Source organism: Bubalus bubalis, chromosome 8 (assembly GCF_019923935.1).
Source record: "Bubalus bubalis isolate 160015118507 breed Murrah chromosome 8, NDDB_SH_1, whole genome shotgun sequence".
NCBI lineage: Eukaryota > Metazoa > Chordata > Mammalia > Artiodactyla > Bovidae > Bubalus > Bubalus bubalis.
Genome location: NC_059164.1, coordinates 91,613,797 through 91,636,938, shown reverse-complemented (window position 1 = coordinate 91,636,938; position 23,142 = coordinate 91,613,797). Strand labels below are relative to the sequence as shown.

The 23,142-nt window shown below is 43.5% G+C and overlaps 1 protein-coding gene across 1 annotated transcript in view; it reads right to left on the bottom strand.

Annotated features, from left to right (window-relative positions):
* The window catches only part of SND1 (staphylococcal nuclease and tudor domain containing 1), a 421,903-nt gene that overhangs the window by 192,972 nt on the left and 205,789 nt on the right, over window positions 1–23,142 (bottom strand). Inside the window, exon 13 of the mRNA XM_025292056.2 lies at window positions 3,824–3,934. Coding sequence (XP_025147841.1) covers window positions 3,824–3,934 — 111 coding nt within the window. The remainder of the gene's footprint in view (window positions 1–3,823; window positions 3,935–23,142) is intronic.

Sequence of the window (23,142 nt, the reverse complement as noted above, 5' to 3'; positions counted from 1 at the left end):
AGTGTGGGTCAGCTGTACCCAAGTTCTTTTTACTAAAAATGTCGAGGACACACACTGGAGCTCTCAAGGCTGGGACACAACCAAGGGCTTTTCAATGGAGCCCACGAGAGAAGCGAGGCCCCAAAATACACACAAAAGTGCCAAATCCTTATCTTGCCGGGACACTAGGTAAGGAGGGAAGAGGCAGCCGATGATAGACAAGTGAACTAGAAAGGAAGGCCGCCTGCCGGGAATTAGGGGTTCATTTGTCCTTTAAACAAAAAAAGATGTGGCTTTCTCAAGATGCGCCCTGTGTTTGAGGCGTATTGAGGGTTTCCCAAAAGCAAAGTGCCATTTGAATGAAGGCGCCGCAAAGGGCCAGGCACACAGAGCAGAGCTGCGGAGGGTACGGTGAGCTCGTTTCTGGCGGGCAGGTGGATATGCTTGAAAGCATAGGGAGCTGCAAATTGGCATTCTTCTTCCTCTTCTGTCTCACCCGCTCTCCCAACGTGCGCCTGATGCGTCATTCCCTGAGCTCCCATCAGATGATCTGAGAAAGGTTGGCAGATCATAGCCCCTCACAGAGGAAGTAGGGGCGGCAGGGCTCCTCAGCTCCTGTGCAGGCAGCTGTGCTGACCCAAAGAGTCAGCCAAGTTAACAGGCTGCCCTTTCCCCAAAGCTTACAACATTTCTCTAAAAGGATTAATGGCTGAGCAGCGCTCCGGGAAGCCAAGTCAATGCAAGAGCACTGGGCACCATGGCCAAGACCACTAGTGACAACCAGAGAGGAAAACGGGGATCTGGGGCTCAGGGACAGAGAAGTCTCTCGGAATCACCATCCTTGGGTGACTCAAGATGACTGCTGGCCTTGCCATGTTACCTTCACCCACTTATTATTCATTCAAAGAGTTCCAAGATGAGTGACTTGCCCTGAACACAGCAGATGTTATTTATTCGGCCTTTGCTAAAGCATTAGATACAGTACCTCCAGAAATTTAACTTGGGAAATTAATTCAAATTGGCGTGGTTCAGTACACAATCACTGAAGATTAAAAAGTGGCTGCAGGATGATAAACAAAAGACAGTTAAGTGACAGTCCAGGTGGTGAAAGACTGGGGGTCAAGAGCAAAGCCATTCTTGTTTAGGGGTTCTACTCAGGGCCAAGGAAAGGAGTAAACAACTTGCTAATGAGATCTGCAGAGGACACTCAGCTGGGAGGTGGAAGAACCACATGGACAGGGACATAAAATTACAAGGCCGAGTTCAATTGGGAAAAAAAATACAGCTTATCTATCCAGGGGAACTAGATAGATAAGTGAACTCAGAATGTGAACTCAGATCACATTCGTGAGACGGGCAGGGTAAGGGGCAGAGGCAGCAAGCACAAAGCGCTCTGACATGTTGTAACATGACATGAGCAAAGAAGTGCTGAGGTGACACAGGGAATGTCTCCTAGGGGCCGGAGTGCGAATGAGGGCGACTTAAGATAAAGTAGCGTTCAGAAAAGAGGTGGTCTTGCAGTAAGGTTGACTAGCATTTTCCCAAAAGTGGGATGGGTGGATGGGGGTGGTTTGCATTCTGCACTGAAAATAGTCTTCAATGGCTATAAGGCCACCATTCCTATCTGGCAGGTGTTCCTGTCTTTCTCACTTGGACTGGCATCTAGAAGATGGCATGGGGCCACCTTCCTGGGGCTCGTGGACAGCACTGCTCCCGAGGAAGACTCACTCGCAGGTCACACAGGCCACTTCTAACGCATTGTGAGGTATGTACTGCCTCATGGCGGTGCCTCACCGGCCAGGGGAATCACTTCATTTGCTCTCTGTTTAGTCAACCTGCCACAGGGCCGTGGCCCCAAAGCCGGTTTTTCCACCATCGGTCTGAAATCAGTGGCTCAACACAATTATCTCTAGGCAGCTCATTGCTTTAACAGGCAAGCATCTTGTTACATTCCATCAGCTCAAAATGAGAACCGGACTGTTTTCTTCTTAAAACCTAAAAAATTTCACCAACTCTGCATACTCATTAAACATTAGAGCACAACACAGCTACTTCCAACAGCATAATAAGAGCTTGCTGTGGCCTCACTTTCCAGAGGAGCTAGGCAAATTATTTTCATGCTTACCTGCCTGTCAGGGTTAAACATTCACTAGTGGTGGAGAGAAGGCAGAGCGGAAAATGGGACTCAAGATCCCATGGAATGGCTAAGGGCTCCCGCTATGCTGGCAAGGCAAGACTGCTTCTTCAGATACCATCAGACCAACTGAGCGTGCCCACCAAGAACCCACCCCCACATAAAGAACAGTCTAATCATTGCCCATTTCCTAGAATAGCGAGATCATCAAAAGTACTTGAAATGTGGAGCTGCATTTCCTGCTATGGGTCCTTTCAACCCACTGGCTTAATGATAATATAGGCAGGGAGAGAAGCATAAGATGTGAGGGAGGATTAAAGAGAAACATCAATTATGGGCTATACATTGTATTATTATTTTTTAATATTTTAATGCATTTATTTGGTTGCACTGGGTCTTAGTTATAGCATGTGGGATCTAGTTCCCCTGACCAGGGATTGAACCTGGACCCCCTGCATTGGAGCAGAGAGTCATAGCTACTGGACCACCAGAGAAGTCCATGTTGTATTATTTTACACTAGGCATTCAACAACCAAAGACACTGAACTTTGTGCTTAAGAATGAAGTCTTAGGCAGGTCCTCCAGGGAAAATCCCACAAGAAAAGAATCCAAAAAGCCATAGCAAGGCGACAGGCTGCTCTCTTAGCTGACGTCGTGTGACATCCTACAGATGCCCTATCCATCAGGATGTGACACGGTGTTAACAGGCAAATGTCTCCTATCAGGTCAATGTTCTGGGCCAAAGAACAAGAGAAGTGATGTCAGGGATGAAATCTGAGGTACAGATAACACAGGCTCAAACTCATTCCTCCGTGAACCGTGGAGCACAGGCTGGCAACTAACAAACTTCTAGACAAACTCCTAGGTCACAGGAAAGTGTCTGCATGAGACAAGTATCTAAAGCCGCTCTGAAACAATGGGTATATCTTGGTAGAGTGCAGCAGTCTGCTGAGCTCTGGATCAGAACAGGGATCCAGCAATGACCACTGAGCTCTTGCTGTTTCCTGGGAAGGCTAGAGGAATTATTCTGCTCCCAGTCCCGTCTAGTGACAGAAGGCCCCATGAGAAAGAGCCCTGAGAAAGGTCCCTGCTAGGAAATACTGCTGAGCAGCATGCATGTCCTTGGGGCAACCAGCCACAGGGATAAAGGACAAAGGAAAATGTCACGGGGCTTCTCACAAACGCTCTCCTGCCAGCTGTCAGAAGTGTGACACCCAAACTCATTCCCTAATAAATGTTTTCATTTCCTTTGTACATGACGAAAGGTCTAGAGGTGGTAAGTGGGAGGGGCTGGGGAGCAGGGGCCCCTGGAGGGATGAACCTGAGGCAAACGTCCTGTGCAGTAAGCAGGGCTCCACGGTTTGTTCCTGGGAAGGAAAGGATGGTGGAGATAAAAATATTCCACATAGTATTTACTCATCTGTTCATTTTACGACATCTTCTGGGGAGATTATGTCTAATATATGCCTAAATTTTGCAAATTTAAAAATATAGAGGCCCCAGCGTGCTTAACCTGGGTTAGATTGCAAGTATGAAGTGAGTGAGGCCCCTTTTATCTTGATGAGGAAAAGCTAGACTCATAAAAGAATATGGGCTTTCTCAGCATGTTGCTTTCCATCACATTCTGCTCAGGGGCAGGCAGGGGAGTGGGAAAGAATAAAGTGGGGCTGGGGGACCCAAGGCATTCACTTTAATAATTAGGCATCTCACCTGGCCTCGGCGGCGAGCAGTTCATCATAGTGAGAGGATCGCTGATCATCATCCTGCCGGTATCTGATCACTGTGGCTAGACCTTTGCTGACAAGGGCCTCGGCAATGTTTCTGCAACAGAAAAGATAGGTCAGTGAGCACTCGAGGTGCATATGGGGCTCAGTCAATAGCAATAACAACAGTTAGCACCTGGAGGTCTTAAGGCATCCTGGCAGAGGGAAGGAGTTCAAGACCAATGAGTTGCTAAGCTAGAAATCCAAACAAAAAGAGGGAATAACCAAGTCCCCTGGCTCAGCATTTTTTTTCTGGTTAGTACAGTCAGATGCTATATCAATCCGTACATAAAACCTGGCAGAAAATATCTGTAAAAAGCCCACATTAGGCAGGGCTATTTACAGAATGGTATAAACAAGTCACTACCCTCAAGAAAAGTCTGCTCTAAAATACCAGGCACACAGATAAAAAACAAAGCACATAAAAGCATGACCTAAATTTCCCCAAATCTCCTTTTTTTCTAGCCTATACTGCAACTAGAAAATACTGTGCTCCAGTTTGGCAAACTTAGAAACGCTGGTTTCATGGAACACTCAAGAGTGTGTCTTTTCTCATTAGAACTCCGGACACTGACTCTCTGCTGACTCCAAGGGGGCCTGGGTGAGGTGAGGTCAAGAAGAAATTGTGGGGTGGCAGAGGGGTGGTGTTGGGGTAGGATGAAACATCTTCATTAAAAACGGCATGAGCTAGGGAACAAAGTGAAAAATTAGAAAACGTCAGATGACCAGTTTTGAAGCAATACTCCCAACAGTCCTTTTAGGACCACAGAATATTCAGATTAGAATCCTGCTTTAAAAAAAAAACAAACTTCAACGTGCTGCACGTTCTCTTCACTAGAATAAGACAGCGGGGCCACTGTGAGTGACTTTCATCTACTCAGAGGAATACACTGGAAGTGATGCTCGGCCAGCTAATGAAGTGTGTTCGCCTAGTTCCTCCTCAACCCGGAAAGGGAACTTCGATGGGCAAAAGTGAAACTGCAAAAACAGATTTTCAAAAGTTACCTGTAGCAAGTAACTGCAAGACAAGAGGCATGGTATCACTGGGGGAGAGCGATGGTTATGTCTTTCTTTGTGTCTGTCATAAGTACACCAAAGGACCCACTCAGACCATCTGGTGAGCTGCCCTTTAGGGAGGAGGGATGGTAAGGAATAGGCTACTGTACCATATGCTATGATTTAGTTTTGCTGGGAAGGCAGTTAACTCTCAGCACTCTGGTGCTCTCAGACTCCCAGCCTATGGGGATGCCGTGAGCTGGGCTAAACCAGTCTATGGGCAAGCTCAAGCCACTTAAGGGTTCTCTTCATCGAGGCCCAGGGATTTACTTTAAAAGAAAAAAAGAAAAAGAGAGGGGGGAATATGTGCAGGGAGATAAAGAAGGAAAAGATGCTGTGGCTGATTCTCTTCTCATTATGTGCCCCTCTGCTGCCTGTTTATCTACTGCCAGCACGATATTAATATCTCCAAACTGCCACGGAATTAGCACTTCTCAAAATCCACTCCCACAAAGAGGCTGCTTTGCTGGCCACCCTGTCTCCTGAGTCACCGCATAAGCGTGCTGGCAAACGATGTCATCATCACCGAGCTGGGTTTGGCAGGGTGGAGAATGCCAGCAGCCCCAAGTTAGCAGCTGTAGATGGGGAGAATTTAACTAAGGGTCTCATCCAAGGCCCAAGAGGGCAGGAGAGAGGCTCTGCCCACCAAGAGGCCAGAGGGATGGCTGGGACACACCCACCTGCAACAGGTCATGAGGGCTTAGTGATTGGAAATGCCAGAACAACAAAGACGTGTTTGGTACTGCATTTGGAATAACAAAGCATTGACATTTTACAGTCGCTATGTGGGGTCTGGAACAGAAAGCTGGAATGACAGAGCAGGCGAGGGAAAAATCCACACAAATAAGCTTCTATATGAAAAGCTGGAGAACACAAAGCAAAACAGCACAAATGTTTAATGATCCATCCTGGTTAATGCTGCTCCAATCAATTCACAGTATCGAACTGAGTTCCTGCGTGGCCAGCAGAACCAAGGACACAACCCTTTCCTCTCCTGCGGGCTTCTCACCCTCTGGATCCCGCCAGCAAATATCTGCAAACCAGTTAGGGCCTCAGATTCTAAACTCCACGACCTGCCCATCACCTCCAGTTCCTTCTCTCCAAAGCTTCAGTGCAATCCATGTTTTCTTAGCTTCTTTTCCGTAAACACAGACTTTTCCTGGAGAATGGCTGCAATGTTAGTGCTGAGGCACGGAAGGTAAAAACACAGGAAACAATGACAGATATCACTTACGGGGCCCCGCCCATGAGCCAGGTGTGTGAGAATCACACCGCGTGCATTTTCATCTTGGTATGTGTTCCCCTGTGAAATCACGCTGTATTACAATTAATTCATCATCCATCTTCCAACTCAAACTGATGAAGTCGAAGAGGGCAAAGGCTGTGTCTTTCTTGCTCTGTAGCCAAGTATGAGAAATACAGCGCTGGAACATTATTTCTTATCCTAAGCGTTTATTAGCCAAGCTTGCCCAGCATAGAATTAAGAACAAAAGCTTTCAACATGCCTTCCCAGCTTTTGTCATTCTCCTCCCCATTATCTAAGACTTGTATTTAAAGAAAATGAAAGGGAGACAAATAAAATGGAATTAGCCGAGATCCGTGTACTTGACTCTCTTATTCATTTCTTTGGGCCACTAATGAAAGGTCAGGAGATTTCCCTCTGGCCAAAGATGGCTCAGAACCCGACACTGGTATGCTGATTAGTTGCCCCGTAAGGAAAGAGAACATTAAATTATGTGCCATGACATTATGCTGCTTTAGACAAATTTATAAATTCTGCTTTCTTGAGTGTATCAGTAATTCTACTCCAATTACACATGTCTGGCTCGAATGGATAATTCACAATCAGCATACAAAAAGGGACTTAACAGTCTTGAAAGTCTAACAGGAAATCATCTCTCTCTGTATCAGCTGGAAACAGAGAGAGAATAAGTGCTGGACTTGAAATGCTTCTCCAAGCTCAAGGAGAATTTTAGGTTATATGGGAAGTGAACTGTTTCCACTATGCAGGATCAGATGTTCCTGAGAAAAACACAAGCAACATGGGTCTCTTGAGCTTTATCAAAAGATCTCCATGTACCTGACATCCTCCCTGCCCACTCGTTTCCACAGCAAGCAGGTTGTGAAAAGCATTTACTTTCTCATTATAAGATACTTTTGAAACCATGGGGTACTATATTCTGCCAATCTGTAAAAGGTATGCTGTGCCCATATATGAGAATAGGATTCTTAAAACATAGATTTCACTCACAATAATTACTTGATCACACTTTTGCCTGCCTTCCCCAATCCCTACACCCCAAATCCAAGATTGGAAGCAATAATATATACAGAAGGTCAGATAACTGACTAAAATTAACTAGATTACTTAAAAGTAGGGGAAGGAGGGGATAAGTAATTTTAAAACAATCTTACAGGAAAATTGCACATACAGTAACAAGGAACATGCCAATCTCTGATTCATTTGAGAGCAAATGACCTGTTTACACCATCATCCCCCAAACTGTTAATGTGCATTTCTGACAAATCAGGATATTTTTTGACATAGTAAACAATGACTTGAACCAGGATATCGATGTGGACACATTATTGCCATCTAACCTACAACCCTACTCATATTTTGTCAACTGTTCCAATGGAGAATTTAGGGGAAAGCGGATCTAGAGCAGAATCAGGTTTTGCATTTTGTTATCCTGTCTCCTCAGTCTGGAGAAGTTCAATCTTTCTTAGTCTACCACAGTCCTGAAACTTCTCACAAGTACAGGCCAGTAATTTTGGATTGTCTGATGTCCCTGTGATCAGCAGCAAGTTATGAATCTTTGGCAGGAATGTCACAGAAGTGATGCTACGTTGTTCCTGTGGCCTCCTTTGAAATGATGTGTAATTTACTGATAATGGTAATTTTGATCACTTGATTCAGGCCATGTCTGCCAGGCTTCTCCACTATGAAGTTATTCTCTTCCTCTTTATAACAGGTACTGAAAAACTATGTAGCTTTTAAACTCCCAAGTTATTCATTTATTGATTTGTAGAGGTTTATGGTCACAAAATATTTTATCTAAAGAGCCATATAATCCACTACAATTGTTATTTTTTCTGATGCTGAAATTACTCCCAATTTGGCCAGTGGGAGCTGGGTCAAGCTGGCTCCTGTGTCCTGTCATCCTTTGAGCTCTTCCTTGCTTTCAGGCCACAATGTGTTCCAGGCTCATCTTCCACTGTTTTCTGCAGCTCTGAAACCAGCCATTTATCCAAATAGTCCACATTTACATTTTTATCTCCATACACTTATTTCTGTATCTATAACCATTGAAAACCATGTGTGGCAGTCATGAAAACGTGCCTCTCGGATCTCTGACTGCAGGAAGCATAACTGACTGACAGCCCCAGCTGCTGTGCTCTGAAACCCATCACTGTTTCCGCCAAAGCTACGCTTCCCCCCAGCTGCTTCCAGCCAATGACTGAGTGCAGTGGAGACACTACAACCGGCCCGCTGCTCAGAGACCTGGGCGTGCTGTAACAGGGAGCTGCGGCTTTGAGCACGCCCCCTCACCTTCGCTGGAACTCTCACAACTGCCCACAGCCCCAGATTAGATGTTTCCAGTTCAACCTTCCATCCTTCCCTTTTCCACAGAGGTTAAGCATTCACAGCCTCTGCCAGCTCCCTTCCCATTTTCTCTGTTTTCCCCAATTAACCTCTTGTCTATTTCATCCTGTCTTGGCATCAGCTTTTTAGCACACCATGAGTTCAGAAAGGTACTACAACCCCATTCAACATTTCGGGGCGCATGCAGTTCTCTTCCTTTCCTTATCTGTACATCCCTTCTGACTGTGAGAAGCCTGCGTTTCACTATCCTTAATACTTTTACTTATGTAGATAATCTTCTCTGCATACACATACAGCATCTCACTTACACTTTCTTTGACTTCCACAATTTGGTCCTAACTGCCATGGACAGACGGAGAAGGCAATGGCACCCCACTCCAGTACTCTTGCCTGGAAAATCCCATGGGCAGAGGAGCCTGGTAAGCTGCAGTCCATGGGGTCGCTAAGAGTCGGACACGACTGAGCGACTTCACTTTCACTTTTCACTTTCATGCATTGGAGAAGGAAATGGCAACCCACTCCCGTGGCAACCCAGGGAATCCCAGGGATGGGGGAGCCTGGTGGGCTGCCGTCTATGGGGTCGCACAGAGTCGGACACAACTGAAGTGACTTAGCAGCAGCAGCAGCAGCCATGGACAGAGGAGCCTGGAGGACTACAGTCCATGGGGTTGCAAAGAGTCAGACACGACTAAACGACTAAGCACAGCACACGGTAGAGCTAATTTAAAGGGTATATGCTACTTGTCAAAAGAGAAGCTAGGGTAAATGGATAAGTAAATTTCAAGAGTGCACATAAGGCATAATACCATTACACACACATACAAACACACTTCATTCTCCATCTGAGTAAGGATAACAGATAATTCTCAATGGCTCTGGCACATAGATCTCTATCTAGCTATTTGAGCTTAACATTTTCCACTTAAAAACCATCAACATTTTATCAGTCACTGAGGTGTCCATGGAGATTACAAAGCAGAATATTTCCTTGAGGCAAATGAACAGGTGGACACATATTCAGAATAAAGTAAGCCCATAAAGAAATGCTTTCACACTACTATGGAGTCAAGGCTAAAGGAAACGGGTGAAAGACAACAGCTCAGTTCATGTATAACAGTCACATCAGCTCTAGGAGAGGCACCGTCTCACATACGCGCATCCACACACACACATGCATGCGTCCCCCAAGTGATTTTTCTACAATAACTTCAAGGTCCCATGGGTCGAATTTCATAAACTGAGCGTACAATGTACCCCATGGCTATATACTGTGAGAATACAATCCAACAAGGCATGAGGCATATAGACAGGGCCTTTGTCACTCACGACCCATAAAAGCTCCAGTATCTTAAGCTGGGAAACTGGCTCCACTTCCTTCCACACTGGCTGGAACTTCACCACAAGGACGTGCTCCCTCACAACTTCTGAGATGGAGCGTCCTGGCTGACAGGGCTCCCCAATTTACTTCTAATATATCAGATGGCTCATCTCACATCTCAGCGCTGTGGGGCTGAACCACAGGGAACCTACAGAGGGCAGGGGGGTCGCTGATGTCTTTCTTTGCAAATAGGTTAGAGACCAGGAAGGAGGGAGAGATCACCACAAGACTGGGTGATGAGGCAGGAAGCAAGCACTGGACACAGTGCTTTTCTTCAGAGTATGAGGGCCACCTTGGCTCATATACACAGACAACATGGGCTTCTCAGTCTAAGAGGGTGAAGAAGGTGGGGGTGGGGGGGATGATTAATGGCCAACAGGCCCCAAGGCCAGGTTCCCCTCCAACCTTCTCCACGAGTTCACACTCAGACCTCTAATATGCACACCAGGCAAGAACCTGACAATTTCACGCTTGAGACAGACTTGGCTTTTATAGACTCGCAAAATAAGACTGTAAAGGGTGAGAGTAGAATTCTGGGTGAGAGGGATCTACAGACAGTGGGCCATGAATAAGGACCTTTACTGACCGCTGTTTCTCCCCCAGGCCTCAAACTAGGAAAAAGCCCAACAGGACAACAGGGAGCTGCCATAAGCCAGTACAACAGTGTCTACAAGGGGTCGTGCTATGCCTGTCCCATCTAGCGTCTAAACTTTTATCCTCCGATTTCAGATTGAGTTCCCAAGAATCTGAAACAATGACACTCCGATTTTTTTTCTTCCTTAAAATATATCCAGGAGGCACTTCCCACATGATCAAGCAGCATATGTCGACAGGAGACTCTGTTTTAGAAGCATCAGTAATTAGAAACATCTGAGGTGGCACAACCTCCTTTATATGTGTCCCAAACCTCTCCCCCACCATCTTCCCTATTTTTTTTACTCAACCCTTGAACTAATGTAATTCTAAAAATAACTAAAATAGATTTTTTGGATCTTTTTACTCTTAATGGTTCCCTTTTCTGTTTAACAAGTCCTTTCACCAGGATAGTCACCAGAGGGTCTGAACGATGGCTAGGGACTTTCCCAGAACTCGTAACATAGATCAAAAATAAAAAGGAAGCAGCTTTAGAAACTACAGTGAAATGAAGGAGAAAAAAGTTATTATCAAGCATGGCATTAGGTACCGAGTGTCTTAGGGCAGGATATATTCACTCCAGACACAGAGCCAAAGGTGACTGCTTTTGCCAAGCAACCAGCCCAGCTGTGGTTATGAACATGAAACATGGCATGATCCACAAAGCAGCAGGACCTCAGAAAGCTGGACTCAAGAGCAGGCAGGTATAGAATGGACTGATCTGAGCAGCTTTAGAAGCTAATCAAGCAAAAAAAGGATGGGGAAAAGGGAGAATTAGGGAGTTTGGGATTCACATGTCCACACTGCTATATTTAAAATGGGTAACCAACAAGGACCTGCGATACAGCACAGGGAACTCTGCTCAGTGAGGCCTGGATGGGAGGGGAGTTTGGGGGAAATGGATACATGTATTATATGTATATGTAACATATGCATGCCTGAGTCCCTTTGCTGTCCACCTGAAACTATGACAACATTATTGGCTATGGCTGTTTAGTCACTAAGTCGTGTCTGACTTTTTTTCACTAAGTCGTGTCTGACTCTTTGTGCCTCAGGGACTGTAGCCTGCCAGGCTCCTCTGTCCATGGGATTTCCCAAGCAAGAATACTGGAATCGGTTGCCATTTCTTTCTCCAGTTATTGGCTATACACTAATATATAAAAAAGGACTCTTTCAAACAAAACACCCTCAATAAGTAGTTTGTATTTAATGAGAATTAATTCCGAATATATATAGGAACTGTTCTACCAATGAGAGCACTTTCTAGAGACTGGACTGGAGACACGAAAATCAAGACTTCTTAGGATCAAGGACTCTATTTTTGTATTTTCATAAATCCTAATCATTTTTCCTTTGTAGGGAAGGTGATATGGAAAGAAAACAATAAAGACTGATACGGATTTAGTCCAGCTGGAAGAATCCAGAAGGATGCATGATTAAAATGAAATCCAAGGAGACCTACAAACAAGATTTGCAGAAACAAAGGAATGAAAGGAAGAAGGGAGGGAAGAGTGTAGATGAAAGAGAAAGGAGAAAGGGAATCATTCCATGAAAAAACTACTGCTTCACAGAGAAATAAATCCTTGAATCCCCAACACAGACATCCATCCAACCCTCAGTGTCAATAGTAGGCTTACCTCTGGACACGGGCAAAAGCCTAAGCAGCTTCAGGGGCCACGACCCACTGCACACCAAGAGCTCTCTTCAGTTTGGGAAGAAAAGGGATTAAAGCAAAGATATCTAGGGACCAGGGCATAAAAATGTGGGTGATGAAGATGTGACTTCTCATTCGACCTTCCAAGAACAGCCATTTTTCTTCTCCACTATGTGTCTGAGCCCTAACGTCCTCATTACCTTATTCCCACTTGAGCTCTACATGAGGGCTCACCTAACCTCATCTCCTGAAAACACCAATGGACAGAAAAGAAGACAGAAACCGACTTGGAAGCAGGAGAATTAAATACCTAATTCACTTCTTAATTCTGGCTAGGGGAGAGAACAGTGCTGAATATATGGGTCAAAACAATTTTAAAAAGGAAAGGGAAAAGGCATAACACCCAATGGTTATGCTTACTAAATAGACAATTTTATTGTGCCCCCAGGATTTCTGCAGTACTGTAATCTTATTGCCACCTCTTATATGATAGCTCCATTTATTCAGCAATATCCTGGTTATGGCTTTATAAGACAAGAAAAACTGTGGTATTATACTCTATTATGCCAGCTCTTCTCTGAGTACTGCTGTACTTTCAAGTCAGCAAAATATCAGAGGAGGTTATTAGTCCAGTGATGAACCTGGGTTGAGGTATGAGAGGCATATTAAGTGTAAGGAGCAATGAAATAATGCCACCTTCAAATATTACCCCAGTCTCCACCTCTCATAATAATAATGTCTGTTTCATAGAAGCTTCATGGATTAAGCTGAATCTCCCCTCTCCTGCAGGACAGAGCATGGAGTACATACTCAAAGTGACACTTCCTCTACTGGACAACCACGTTCCCTTCCCAGGAGACGATTAGATCCCACAAGGACAACTAAGATAATCAATTAAGTCAAGGATCTAGCTTCAAATAAGCAAGCTGTCTAACAAATAGGCATTTCATATCCAAACTGGTCCACTCATTGCTAAATATGCCATACATTTACATTTCAAACTATTTGCAGGACATGTGAATTTGCATGACTCATCTCCATGTAAAACTCAGCATTTCAAAAATAAAACTCACTTCCCCAGATTAAGCTCTTCTCAAATCTACCAAATCAGCTCATTTCCCTAACATCTCTAATTGTGGGACCATTAGATTCCCAGTCACCTAAAGCTGACATCTGTATTCATTCCCAGATAAAATTAGTTGTCCAAACTTTGAACTCAAGTCTCCAGTGTTTCTCCCATGACTGTTTTCTATCCTGCTCTTTCTAACTTACCTGTCCACACTCACCCCCCTTCACCCGTTCCCAAATCTGGTCTCCTTGCAAAGTTTTCCAATCCTGATCACTTTCAGTTGAATCCTCTTAATCTTCATGCTCCAATCTACCACAATCACAAAAAGCTTGTTTGAACTTTTCCAAGAATGATTTCAGATTTAATGACCATCTACTGGGTGTCTGCTACAGGCCACGCTTTTAAACACACATTAATCCCTAATTAAGCCCTAATCTTATGGGCTTCCCAGGTGGCTCAGTGGTAAAGTATTGGCCTGCCAATGCAGGAGACGTGGGTCAGGAAGACCTCCCTGGAGGAAGAAACAGCAACCCACTCCAGTATTCTTGGCTGAAGAATCCCATGGACGGAGAAGCCTGGAGGGCTAAACTCCATAGATTTGCGAAGAGTCAGACATAATTGAGTGACTGGGCACACAACCTAATCTTTCTATAGCAATAGAAAGGTGGTAAGTATGTATTTCTTAAAAAAAAAAAGAAAAGTAATCAGTTTCAGGCTTGCTACAAGTAATCCTCTTAGTATGTTAGTAAGTGGCAATCAAAACTAGAAGCTAGATTTTTAAAAATTTTAAATCCAGTTCTCTTTTTGACTACATTGCTACAAAGTGCAGGTAAAGAAGCATTCTACAACAAAGCTCGCATATACCTCTCTAACCTTGTTCTATAAAGTCTTGCAATCTTCTGCTTTAATCCAAGCAGTCAAGCACTGCAGTCCCTCCTCTCAATTCCTTTGGCTGGGCCATTCATTTGGCACTTATCTTTTACTGCTGCAGATTATTATCTTGCTTTGTGTTCATATCTTGTCTTCCCAACCAGATCATATTCCCTATTGGTCCAAAAAAGAGCCAAACACTTAGTAGGCACTCAATAAATATTTATTGGCTAGCTGACTGATTGCATTCTCAGTGTTCCCAGGGGTTCTGTGGGCGGTTGGATGAAAACAAAAGTAATAACTGACTGAGTCATAGAATTTGAGCAAAAAGAGTCCATAGAGATAAACTAATCTGCAAACCTCCATATATAGATGAAGACAGACCCAGAGAGAAACCCTGAATATTGTGAAATGAGATGTCTAAAGAAACAGAGTGACACCATCTCAGTGGGCACCTGAGAGCCTTCCGATTCTCAGCCTATATCCCTTTACTATGCTGCTGTCCTTCTACAGTTCTATAAAATAGGAGTAAATATATTGTGCACATGAATTATCCAAGACATGCATTAAAAATTTATCAGCACGTTAAAAATAATCCATCCACATCATATTATAAATTTGACTACTCTAATACTAATAATCTTAGCTAAAATATACATTAAACATTTCATTATAATAATTTGCTTGCCTTTTGGGGATTCAGAGGACTTTTTTCTTTCTCTATGTTCCAACACAATGTATACATGCTGGCTGTAGGCATAAGCATGTTTTCTTCATCCCTTTTCTTTGCTCCTCTCTCCTTTGAGAAATTAACATTGTACAAGTGTGAGGTGAAAACCTCCTGAGCCTTCTCTCCCTCAGAGATGGTGGAGAAATGACCCTTTCCACTACCATCGTCCTGACTCCTGAATCGACTCATTGATCTTGGAGAGCTCCTACTACACAAGCTGACTGGAGTCATCCCACACTGCACTGCATAATATGGTCTTTACGTATTTGAGAGCCAAACAGTTACACGTTAAAAAATGGATGTTAAGAGGCAATTACATCCCCCCTTTCCAAGTGAAGAATAAAAACCAGTTTAGGAACATCTATGAAAATATTAAAGTGCAAAATATATGAAAGATAAATTTCTAAAAGTTAAGAAAATATGTATCTATGTCTTTACAAAGACACTACTAATATTCAGATATATGGATTAGAGGTGATGGTAAGAATGAATGAACAACGTAAATCTGAAATGGGCCTATTGTTAGTAAATCTTCTAGTCTAAGTTCCTAAACAAAAATGAAATAATTCATTTTCGTAATGGAAAAAACAGACCAGAGGCACTAAACTGATTAGCAGTTAAAAGAATTTCGTATCATTAAGTACTCCCAAACATGTTCGATTTTAGCTTATTGTTTGTTTGCACTCCAAAATATACAAAGAGGAAACCACCTTTCTAAAAGAGACACTCAGTGGGGCACAGTTAATTTTAAAAAGGGGTATCTAATTATCACATCTCACATCAACACTTTAATAAGGAAAAAATCCTCATCTAAGTTATGAAAAAGTGAGTGAAGAGACTGAATAACACAGGAAAAGATGAATATCGTAAAACAAAAATGTTAAGAATGAATGTTTATCCAATTCTCCCTCATCCAACAAAGACACATTACACACGGCATTTATATTTATTTTCAATAGTGAAAGCCACTTAATGTTTCCCACTTCCTCCCTCCAAAGAGAGCAATTATGAGCTCGTTTCATAAAGAACCCATGGCACAGAGCTGTGATTCAAGCCAGAGGACCTGGGTTCCTACCCAGCTCTCTGGCCATTTAAACTCTTGTAAAGGAGCTAAGCCTGCACCAGTTTCCATATCTATAAAATGAGAAGGTAGATCTAAATGCTCTATGAAATATGTTTCAGCTCAGAGACATTCTAATGTCATTTTTAAAGGGAGCTAGGTTTTACTTATGGATAGTCTTACATATCTTTATACAGCAATAACTGATAATATTCAAAGCCAACTAGATTATGTATCATTTCAGTAAGTATTAAACAGAACCTGCCTGCCAACACAGGAGACGTAAGAGATTAGGGTTTGATCCCTGGGTTGGGAAGATCCCCTGGAGGAAGAAAATGGCAACCCACTTCAGTATTCTTGCCTGGAGAACGCCATGGACAGAGGAGCCTGGTGGGCTATAGTTCATAAGGTCGCAGAGTCGGACACAACTCACAGACTTCATTTGTTATAATCACAGAGCTTAGAGCTGAGAAGTCCAATTTCCTCATCTTACAGGTGGCTACTCTGAGAATTAAGGCATTAAATATCACTTAGTGACTGAACTGCCCTAGAACTCAGGTCTCAAGTCCTTCCATCTAGTCAGCCTGCCTCCAGTTTCCATATACAGATTAGAAAAGCTATGGATACATGGAACAACTCAGAGGGACCTCAAGATGACAGAGGTGGAAAAAGATGAGTGGTTGTCACAGATGATGGGAGGGGAAAGGCTTAGGAGGAGTAGCACAAAGGAGAGCTTTGTGATAACTGAAGAGCTGTCAGTCTTGACTATGGAGGCGGTTACATGAATCCACACACATGAGAAAAGAGACCTACATACATGCTGTCCCAGGGCCAAACTTCCTGTCTTGCTGTTGTTCGGTAATTGTGTAAGACATAACCACTGGGGGGAACCAGATAAAGGGTACCTGGGACGTACCCTTGTTTGAATCTATAATTACTTCAAAATCAAGTTTTTAAAAAGGGGGCTTCCCTGGTGGTCCAGTGGCTACGAGTCCACGCTCCCACAGGGGACCTGGATTTGGCAACTAGATCCCACATGCTGCAACGGAAGATTCTGCATGCCTCAACTAAGACCCGGTGCAGCCAAATAAAAATAAATAAATGTTTAAAAAGAAATCTCATAATCTTTTTTTTTTCTTTTAAAGTTAAAAAGTTTTCAGATACCCCCAAAACTCCTCTGTTCAAAACTCCAAGTACTTTCAATGGCCCATGAAAACCTACATGGTCTCCTGCCGTGTCCCCCTCCCACCTTCCTGGATTATGTACTAGGAATTAAAGTCCAAAATATCTGTGACTTAGTATTCTAAATGCTGTGAATCTTGTAATTAAGCAAGCATAATGTCCTGAGGAAGGACATACACAGATGCTCAACTGGGGTCTTGGTCTGCCTGGTTCGCAAAGGTAAAGTTTCACTAAGAAATCAATAGCTAAAGGGCAAGTGGGAGCTGGTGAGGGGAAATTATGTTCCCAGCACACTGAGCAAACTAACTTCAAGAATGATGTGTTTTGGGACTTCCCTGGTGGTGCAATGGTTGAGAATCTGTCCGTCATATGTATACCTATGACTGATTCATGTTGATGCTAGGCAGAAACCAGCAAAATTCTGTAAAGCAATCAGCCTTCAATTAAAAAATAAATAAAAAGAATCTGTCTGCCAATGCAGGGGACGTGGGTTCGATCCCTGCTCAGGGAGGACTGCACGAGCCTAGGGGCATCTAAGACTGGGAGCCTGCAGCCTGTGTTCCAGAACAAGAGAAGCCACCACAATGAGCAGCCTGTGCGCCACAACTAGAGAGTATTCCCTGCTCACAGCAATGAAGACCCAGCTCAGCCAAAAATAATAAAATTTAAGAAGAATGGCGTCACTGACTCAATGGACATGAATTTGTGCAAACTCTGGGAGACAGTGATGGACAGACGGGGAAGCCTGGTGTGCTGCAGTCCAGGGGTTGCAAAGGATCAGACATGACTGAGCGACTGAACAGCAACAATAACAAAAAAGAATAGTGTTCTGTTTTTATTAATTTATTATTATTTTTACAGAAATGGAAGAGAGCCAGGGCATATTAAATACAAACATGGAGAGGAAGGCTAGGGTCAGTTCATGGGTTTCTATTAATCCAAAAGCCTGTGGGATGATTAATGAAGACTTGAAACAGGAGATCAGATTTGTTTCAGAAAGCAAACTGCAACAGCTGTGTGCAAAAAGGATTAGAAGGGATTCAGACTAGAAACAGGAAGGCCGGTAGGAAGACTGACAGCATCAACCAGGCAGTGAGGACAGAAAGGCTGAAATGAACTTGAGATATACCTGTAGGCAATCAGGTATGGAGACAGGTGATAAAGATGACATTTTGATTTGCAGCATAAAAGGCTAAGTAAAAGGTGGCACCATCAATCAAGATGTGATCATTTGAGTAAAGCAGCAGCTTTTCAAAGGGAGATTGTGAGCTCCATTTCAGTCATACTGAACTTCAGTAAAAGGTGATGTCCATCCAGTCAAAAGCTGGATATACTGCTGGAGAGCCTGGTTGGAAGAACTGGGCTAGAGACACAGATATCAGGTAGATTAGCAACATACACCTGCAAACTGAAGCCAGGTGATGAATGAGACAACCAGGGAGACAGAGCAGAGGTAGGAAGAGGGTCAAGGGTAGAGGCTTAAGAAGCACAAATATTTAAGTAGCTCTAAAGCAGATTGAAAAGCAGAACATTACTTTGCCAACAAAGGTCCATCTAGTCAAGGCTATTGTTTTTCCAGTGGTCGTGTATGAATGTGAGAGTTGGACTGTGAAGAAGGCTGAGCGCCGAAGAATTGATGCTTTTGAACTGTGGTGTTGGAGAAGACTCTTGAGAGTCCCTTGGACTGCAAGGAGATCCAACCGGTCCATTCTGAAGGAGATCAGCCCTGGGATTTCTTTGGAAGGAATGATGCTAAAGCTGAAACTCTAGTACTTTGGCCACCTGATGTGAAGAGTTGACTCACTGGAAAAGACTCTGATGCTGGGAGGGATTGGGGGCAGGAGAAGAAGGGGACGACAGAGGATGAGATGGTTGGATGGCATCACTGACTCGATGGACGTGAGTCTGAGTGAACTCTGGGAGTTGGTGATGGACAGGGAGGCCTGGCGTGCTGCGATTCCTGGGGTCACAAAGAGTCGGACACGACTGAGCAACTGAACTAAAAGCAGACAGGGAACAAGTAATCAGAATTGTAGAAAGAAATTCAGCCAAGTCTGGTGTACTGAAAAGGAGGGGGGAAAAGTCCGAACGAGATTGTGATGTTTTAAATACTACAGAGAGAGCACATAAAAGACTGAGAAGTGTCTTTGAGGGAAGCACTGGTGTTCTAGGGAGGTTCAGTTTCAACGATGTGGAGAAGCCAAAGCCAGATGGTAAAGAATGCACAGCAAATGGACACAGAGTTAAAATTGCTTTTAACTCAATTAATTTGGCTATGAAGAGAAGGGAAGAATAAGAAAAGCAGACTGTAGTAAGAGAAGACTAAAGAGAAATTTTTAAGAATTGCTTTTAAAAGGGAAGGGTGGGGGGACTGAATGGCACAAAATCCTTAGACCAAAAGAAAGAATTCAGGGCACATGGGTAGAAAAATGAGTTTGGAAAGAAAGAGGGTGAAATCTTGTGGAGATGGGAAAGGGGAAGATAAGAAAGCAAGCAGGAGGAAGACAAATTTGGGGTTCAGAGACTAAGGAATTAAAGGCACTTTCCTGATAAGCCGGTATCTTCTCCAGAAAACAGATGAGTTTGTATGCTGAAAGTGAGAGAGAATGAGGTAGGGGGCTTGACTGAAGACGCTTGTTAAAATCTACAACGGCTGTTTATAGTGAATTAACAGCATAAAGACAGCATTTAAAATTAATCCAGCTGTATTATGCAGGAAGAAATGGGAGAGCAGAAACTCTGCTGTTAGAAAGGCGTCTCTAGAAGGCTATTGTGTTTATATAGATCCAAGTTGTTGATTGCACGGAGCAGAGCAACAGCAAGAGAAATAGGAAAGAACTGATTAGGTGATGATTTAGTAAAATTCCCTTATCACTAAATTGCTTTCTCCCAAAACTCCATGGGTCACCAAGGCAGGACCAAACATTGTTAATTTCAGCTCTTGGTGGGAACTAAAGCTATGGATGGCTGGTCCCTGGCTTTTAGGCTTCCCAGTCCAGGATGGCTGTACCACTTCTTAAAAAAAACTCAGTGAACCACTGAATCTGAATGACCTTGCCAATTTAAAGCACACCTGTAACCAACTACATCCTGTATGAGCGGTGATCACCTCTGATTAATAAGCTATACAGGTGACTCTGGGATACAGATGAGTATGAAAGTGAGTTTTAAAATCAGCATTAGTGTTAAACATGGTGCTGAAATGAGACTAGGACATAACAAATGGAAATGAGAAGCAGGTACATGGTTAAGTTGGGAGTAGGAACAAGCAACGAGAAATAAAAAGTGGATAGCCATTAGCACAAAGAGGACAGGTGAAGCTATGAATTAACAAAACACCAAAGAGAAATCATTTACAGACAGAAAATAGCAGGATCAAGGCAACTCTTGGACAAGATGAAGCCAGAGGGCTTAATTAAAGCTTGTTTGTTTTAAGTGTTTTATCAAGGCAAGATGGGGCATTTACAGTACTTGGCATGTCATCTCTGAAGTTCAATTATGAAGACTGATGATCAGCAATGTTTTTGATAATCTGTATGGCATCTTTTCTCTCAAGAAATATGACATAGTAATGCTTTGAGACACATTTACTTAACCTACTTCCAATATTGATCTTCCCAAATTAACTGCATGGAAAAAAATCATTTCAAGTTCTTTACATTATAGAAAGGAGCAAAGAGGTCTGGCCAAGAATATGTAAACTAGAGAGAAATACAAGAACTCAGCACATGTGCAGAGGGACACACCAATGCAATCACCAGTAGCGTTTCTCTCTCAATGGAATTCCTGCCTGTCTGCTGATCTGGGTGCAAGCTAATTTCCCCCATGGTGAAAACTGCTGTTGAGAGGCAGAACTCTCCACCATCTGTTACTGAGAATTAGCATAATGATGGATTATCTAATCCCTTACATTTAACAGATACAAGTGGTGCTCTTACAACGCCAGTTTTGTTCACATCCTCATTCACGTGGCCTATCCCCACCCCTTATATAAAAATTGATCCTCCCACCCTGCTGGTGATGAAGCTGGTCCGGATTTTACCCCCAATCTTGCCTAAGAGTCCAGGTGCTTTGCCATGAGAAGCTGTGCTAACCTATTTTATTCAGGAGTGAGAATGCAGCTGTTATTCCAGATGCAGCTAAAAAAGAAAGAAAAATTGTCACTAGGAGACCAGCAAAATGACTCATGCGGGCAGCACCTTCCTTCATAAATGAGACCTGGTTGAGAACTTCAACCAAGACAAAGCCAAGGTTAAGTCAGCGCTGATCTGGTGAGAGTGACAGATGGAAGAAAAAGAAACCAAGAAATTAAGTGGGTAGCACAGTAAAAGACTAACCTGGCTATTCTCCAGGTTCAAGTGTGTCAAATAGCAAGACTTAGGAAGCATTAAAGAATGAGAATCGGACTTCCAGAAAAAACAAGGACATGCTTATAGGATCAAATACCTAGGAGAGAACATTCAGAGAGGAGTGGATGGATGGCTGTCCTGGGCACCAAAGGCAGGGAGAGAACTGTACTGTCATCAGTGACCAGCAAAGCCATAGTTCAATCAGACAGAAGTGAAATTTAAGCGACTGTATGCTGCTGCTGCTGCATCGCTTCAGTCGTGTCCGACTCTGTGTGACCCCATAGACGGCAGCCCACCAGGCTCCCCCGTCCCTGGGATTCTCCAGGCAAGAACACTGGAGTGGGTTGCCATTTCCTTCTCCAATGCATGAAAGTGAAAAGTGAAAGTGGAGTCACTCAGTCGTGTCCGACTCTTAACGACCCCATGGACTGCAGCCCACCAGGCTCCTCCATCCATGGGATTTTCCAGGCAAGAGTACTGGAGTGGGGTGCCACTGCCTTCTCCAAAGAGACTGTATAGAAAACAATTTTCAAATACAGCCACTTCCACAATCTGAGTCTTGGTAAAAGTCAAGAGAAAACATTTCAAGAAAATGTACTTGCACTTAACGTGATACCAGGGCTGCTTTTGATGGGGAAGGGGGGTCGGGTGGGGGATTGTGCATCTTTATCAAGTTTCTGGATATAAGTGAAATTGTTTATCTATAACTTATTAAATCTAGAAGTATTGTTTTGGTTAAAACCCTACTTTTTACTCCCTCAGAACTCTGCACAAAGGTATTTAATATTGTAACGTACACTATCATTACAGACAGTTCTGAGCTAGTTCTCTCTCATCTTACCCATCTCACTTTTTCAACATGCTCTTTGCCTTCAGAAAGTCTTCCTGCATTTTCATAATATTCAGATGTCTGGGTTTCCTGTTGTTCTAGAAGTATCTGTTCATATCTCCATAGCATAGGGGATGCAAACGCAAGGTCTGTCTGTATGATTAAAGGTGCACGTCCAATTGTCTGCATATTGTCTGGCTGCCTTAGGATTACCAAGGTAGAGTTGAATAGTTTCCACGCAGAGCACATAGCTATCAAAGCTAAAATATTAGTATCTAGTCCTTTACAGAAAAAAAAAAAAAATCTGTCTCTCCTACCTCATAGCACTGCTTTTTAAAGTGACCTTTTAAGAGGGTAATTCCTGTGACACTCGGCTCTCACAGTTAAGGGGTCATAGTCACTGAAATAATTGCTTCATTCATGTTAAAAAAAATTACTGGTTCCTTTTTAATAATGCTGCCATGTGACCTTCATGCCATTGTAGCTGGCTAACCAACGTGGTCCAAATAAACTGAGCCTCTGTGAAGACTCCACGATAAGGTGACATCCTCTCTCCTGAGCAGCAATTTGTGGGGAGAAGAACCTGGCATCTACTCTTGGTATTCAGTCTGCCCACAAGATTCTACCATAAATAAACCAGCCCGTCTCTTCGAAAGAGCATTCCCGACACTTCCATCAAGAGTGAGGAGAGCCACCAACAGGGGCACCTGTACTTTCAACAGCAGCAGGAAGTGGGGAGAGGCGCTGTGGAGATGTGGGCTGGTAAGGGCACTTCACGAAGCTCTTGTGAGGAATAAGTAAATGGCAACACCGAGGCTCTGCCTGCACATGGCGAGCTCCACACCTGCT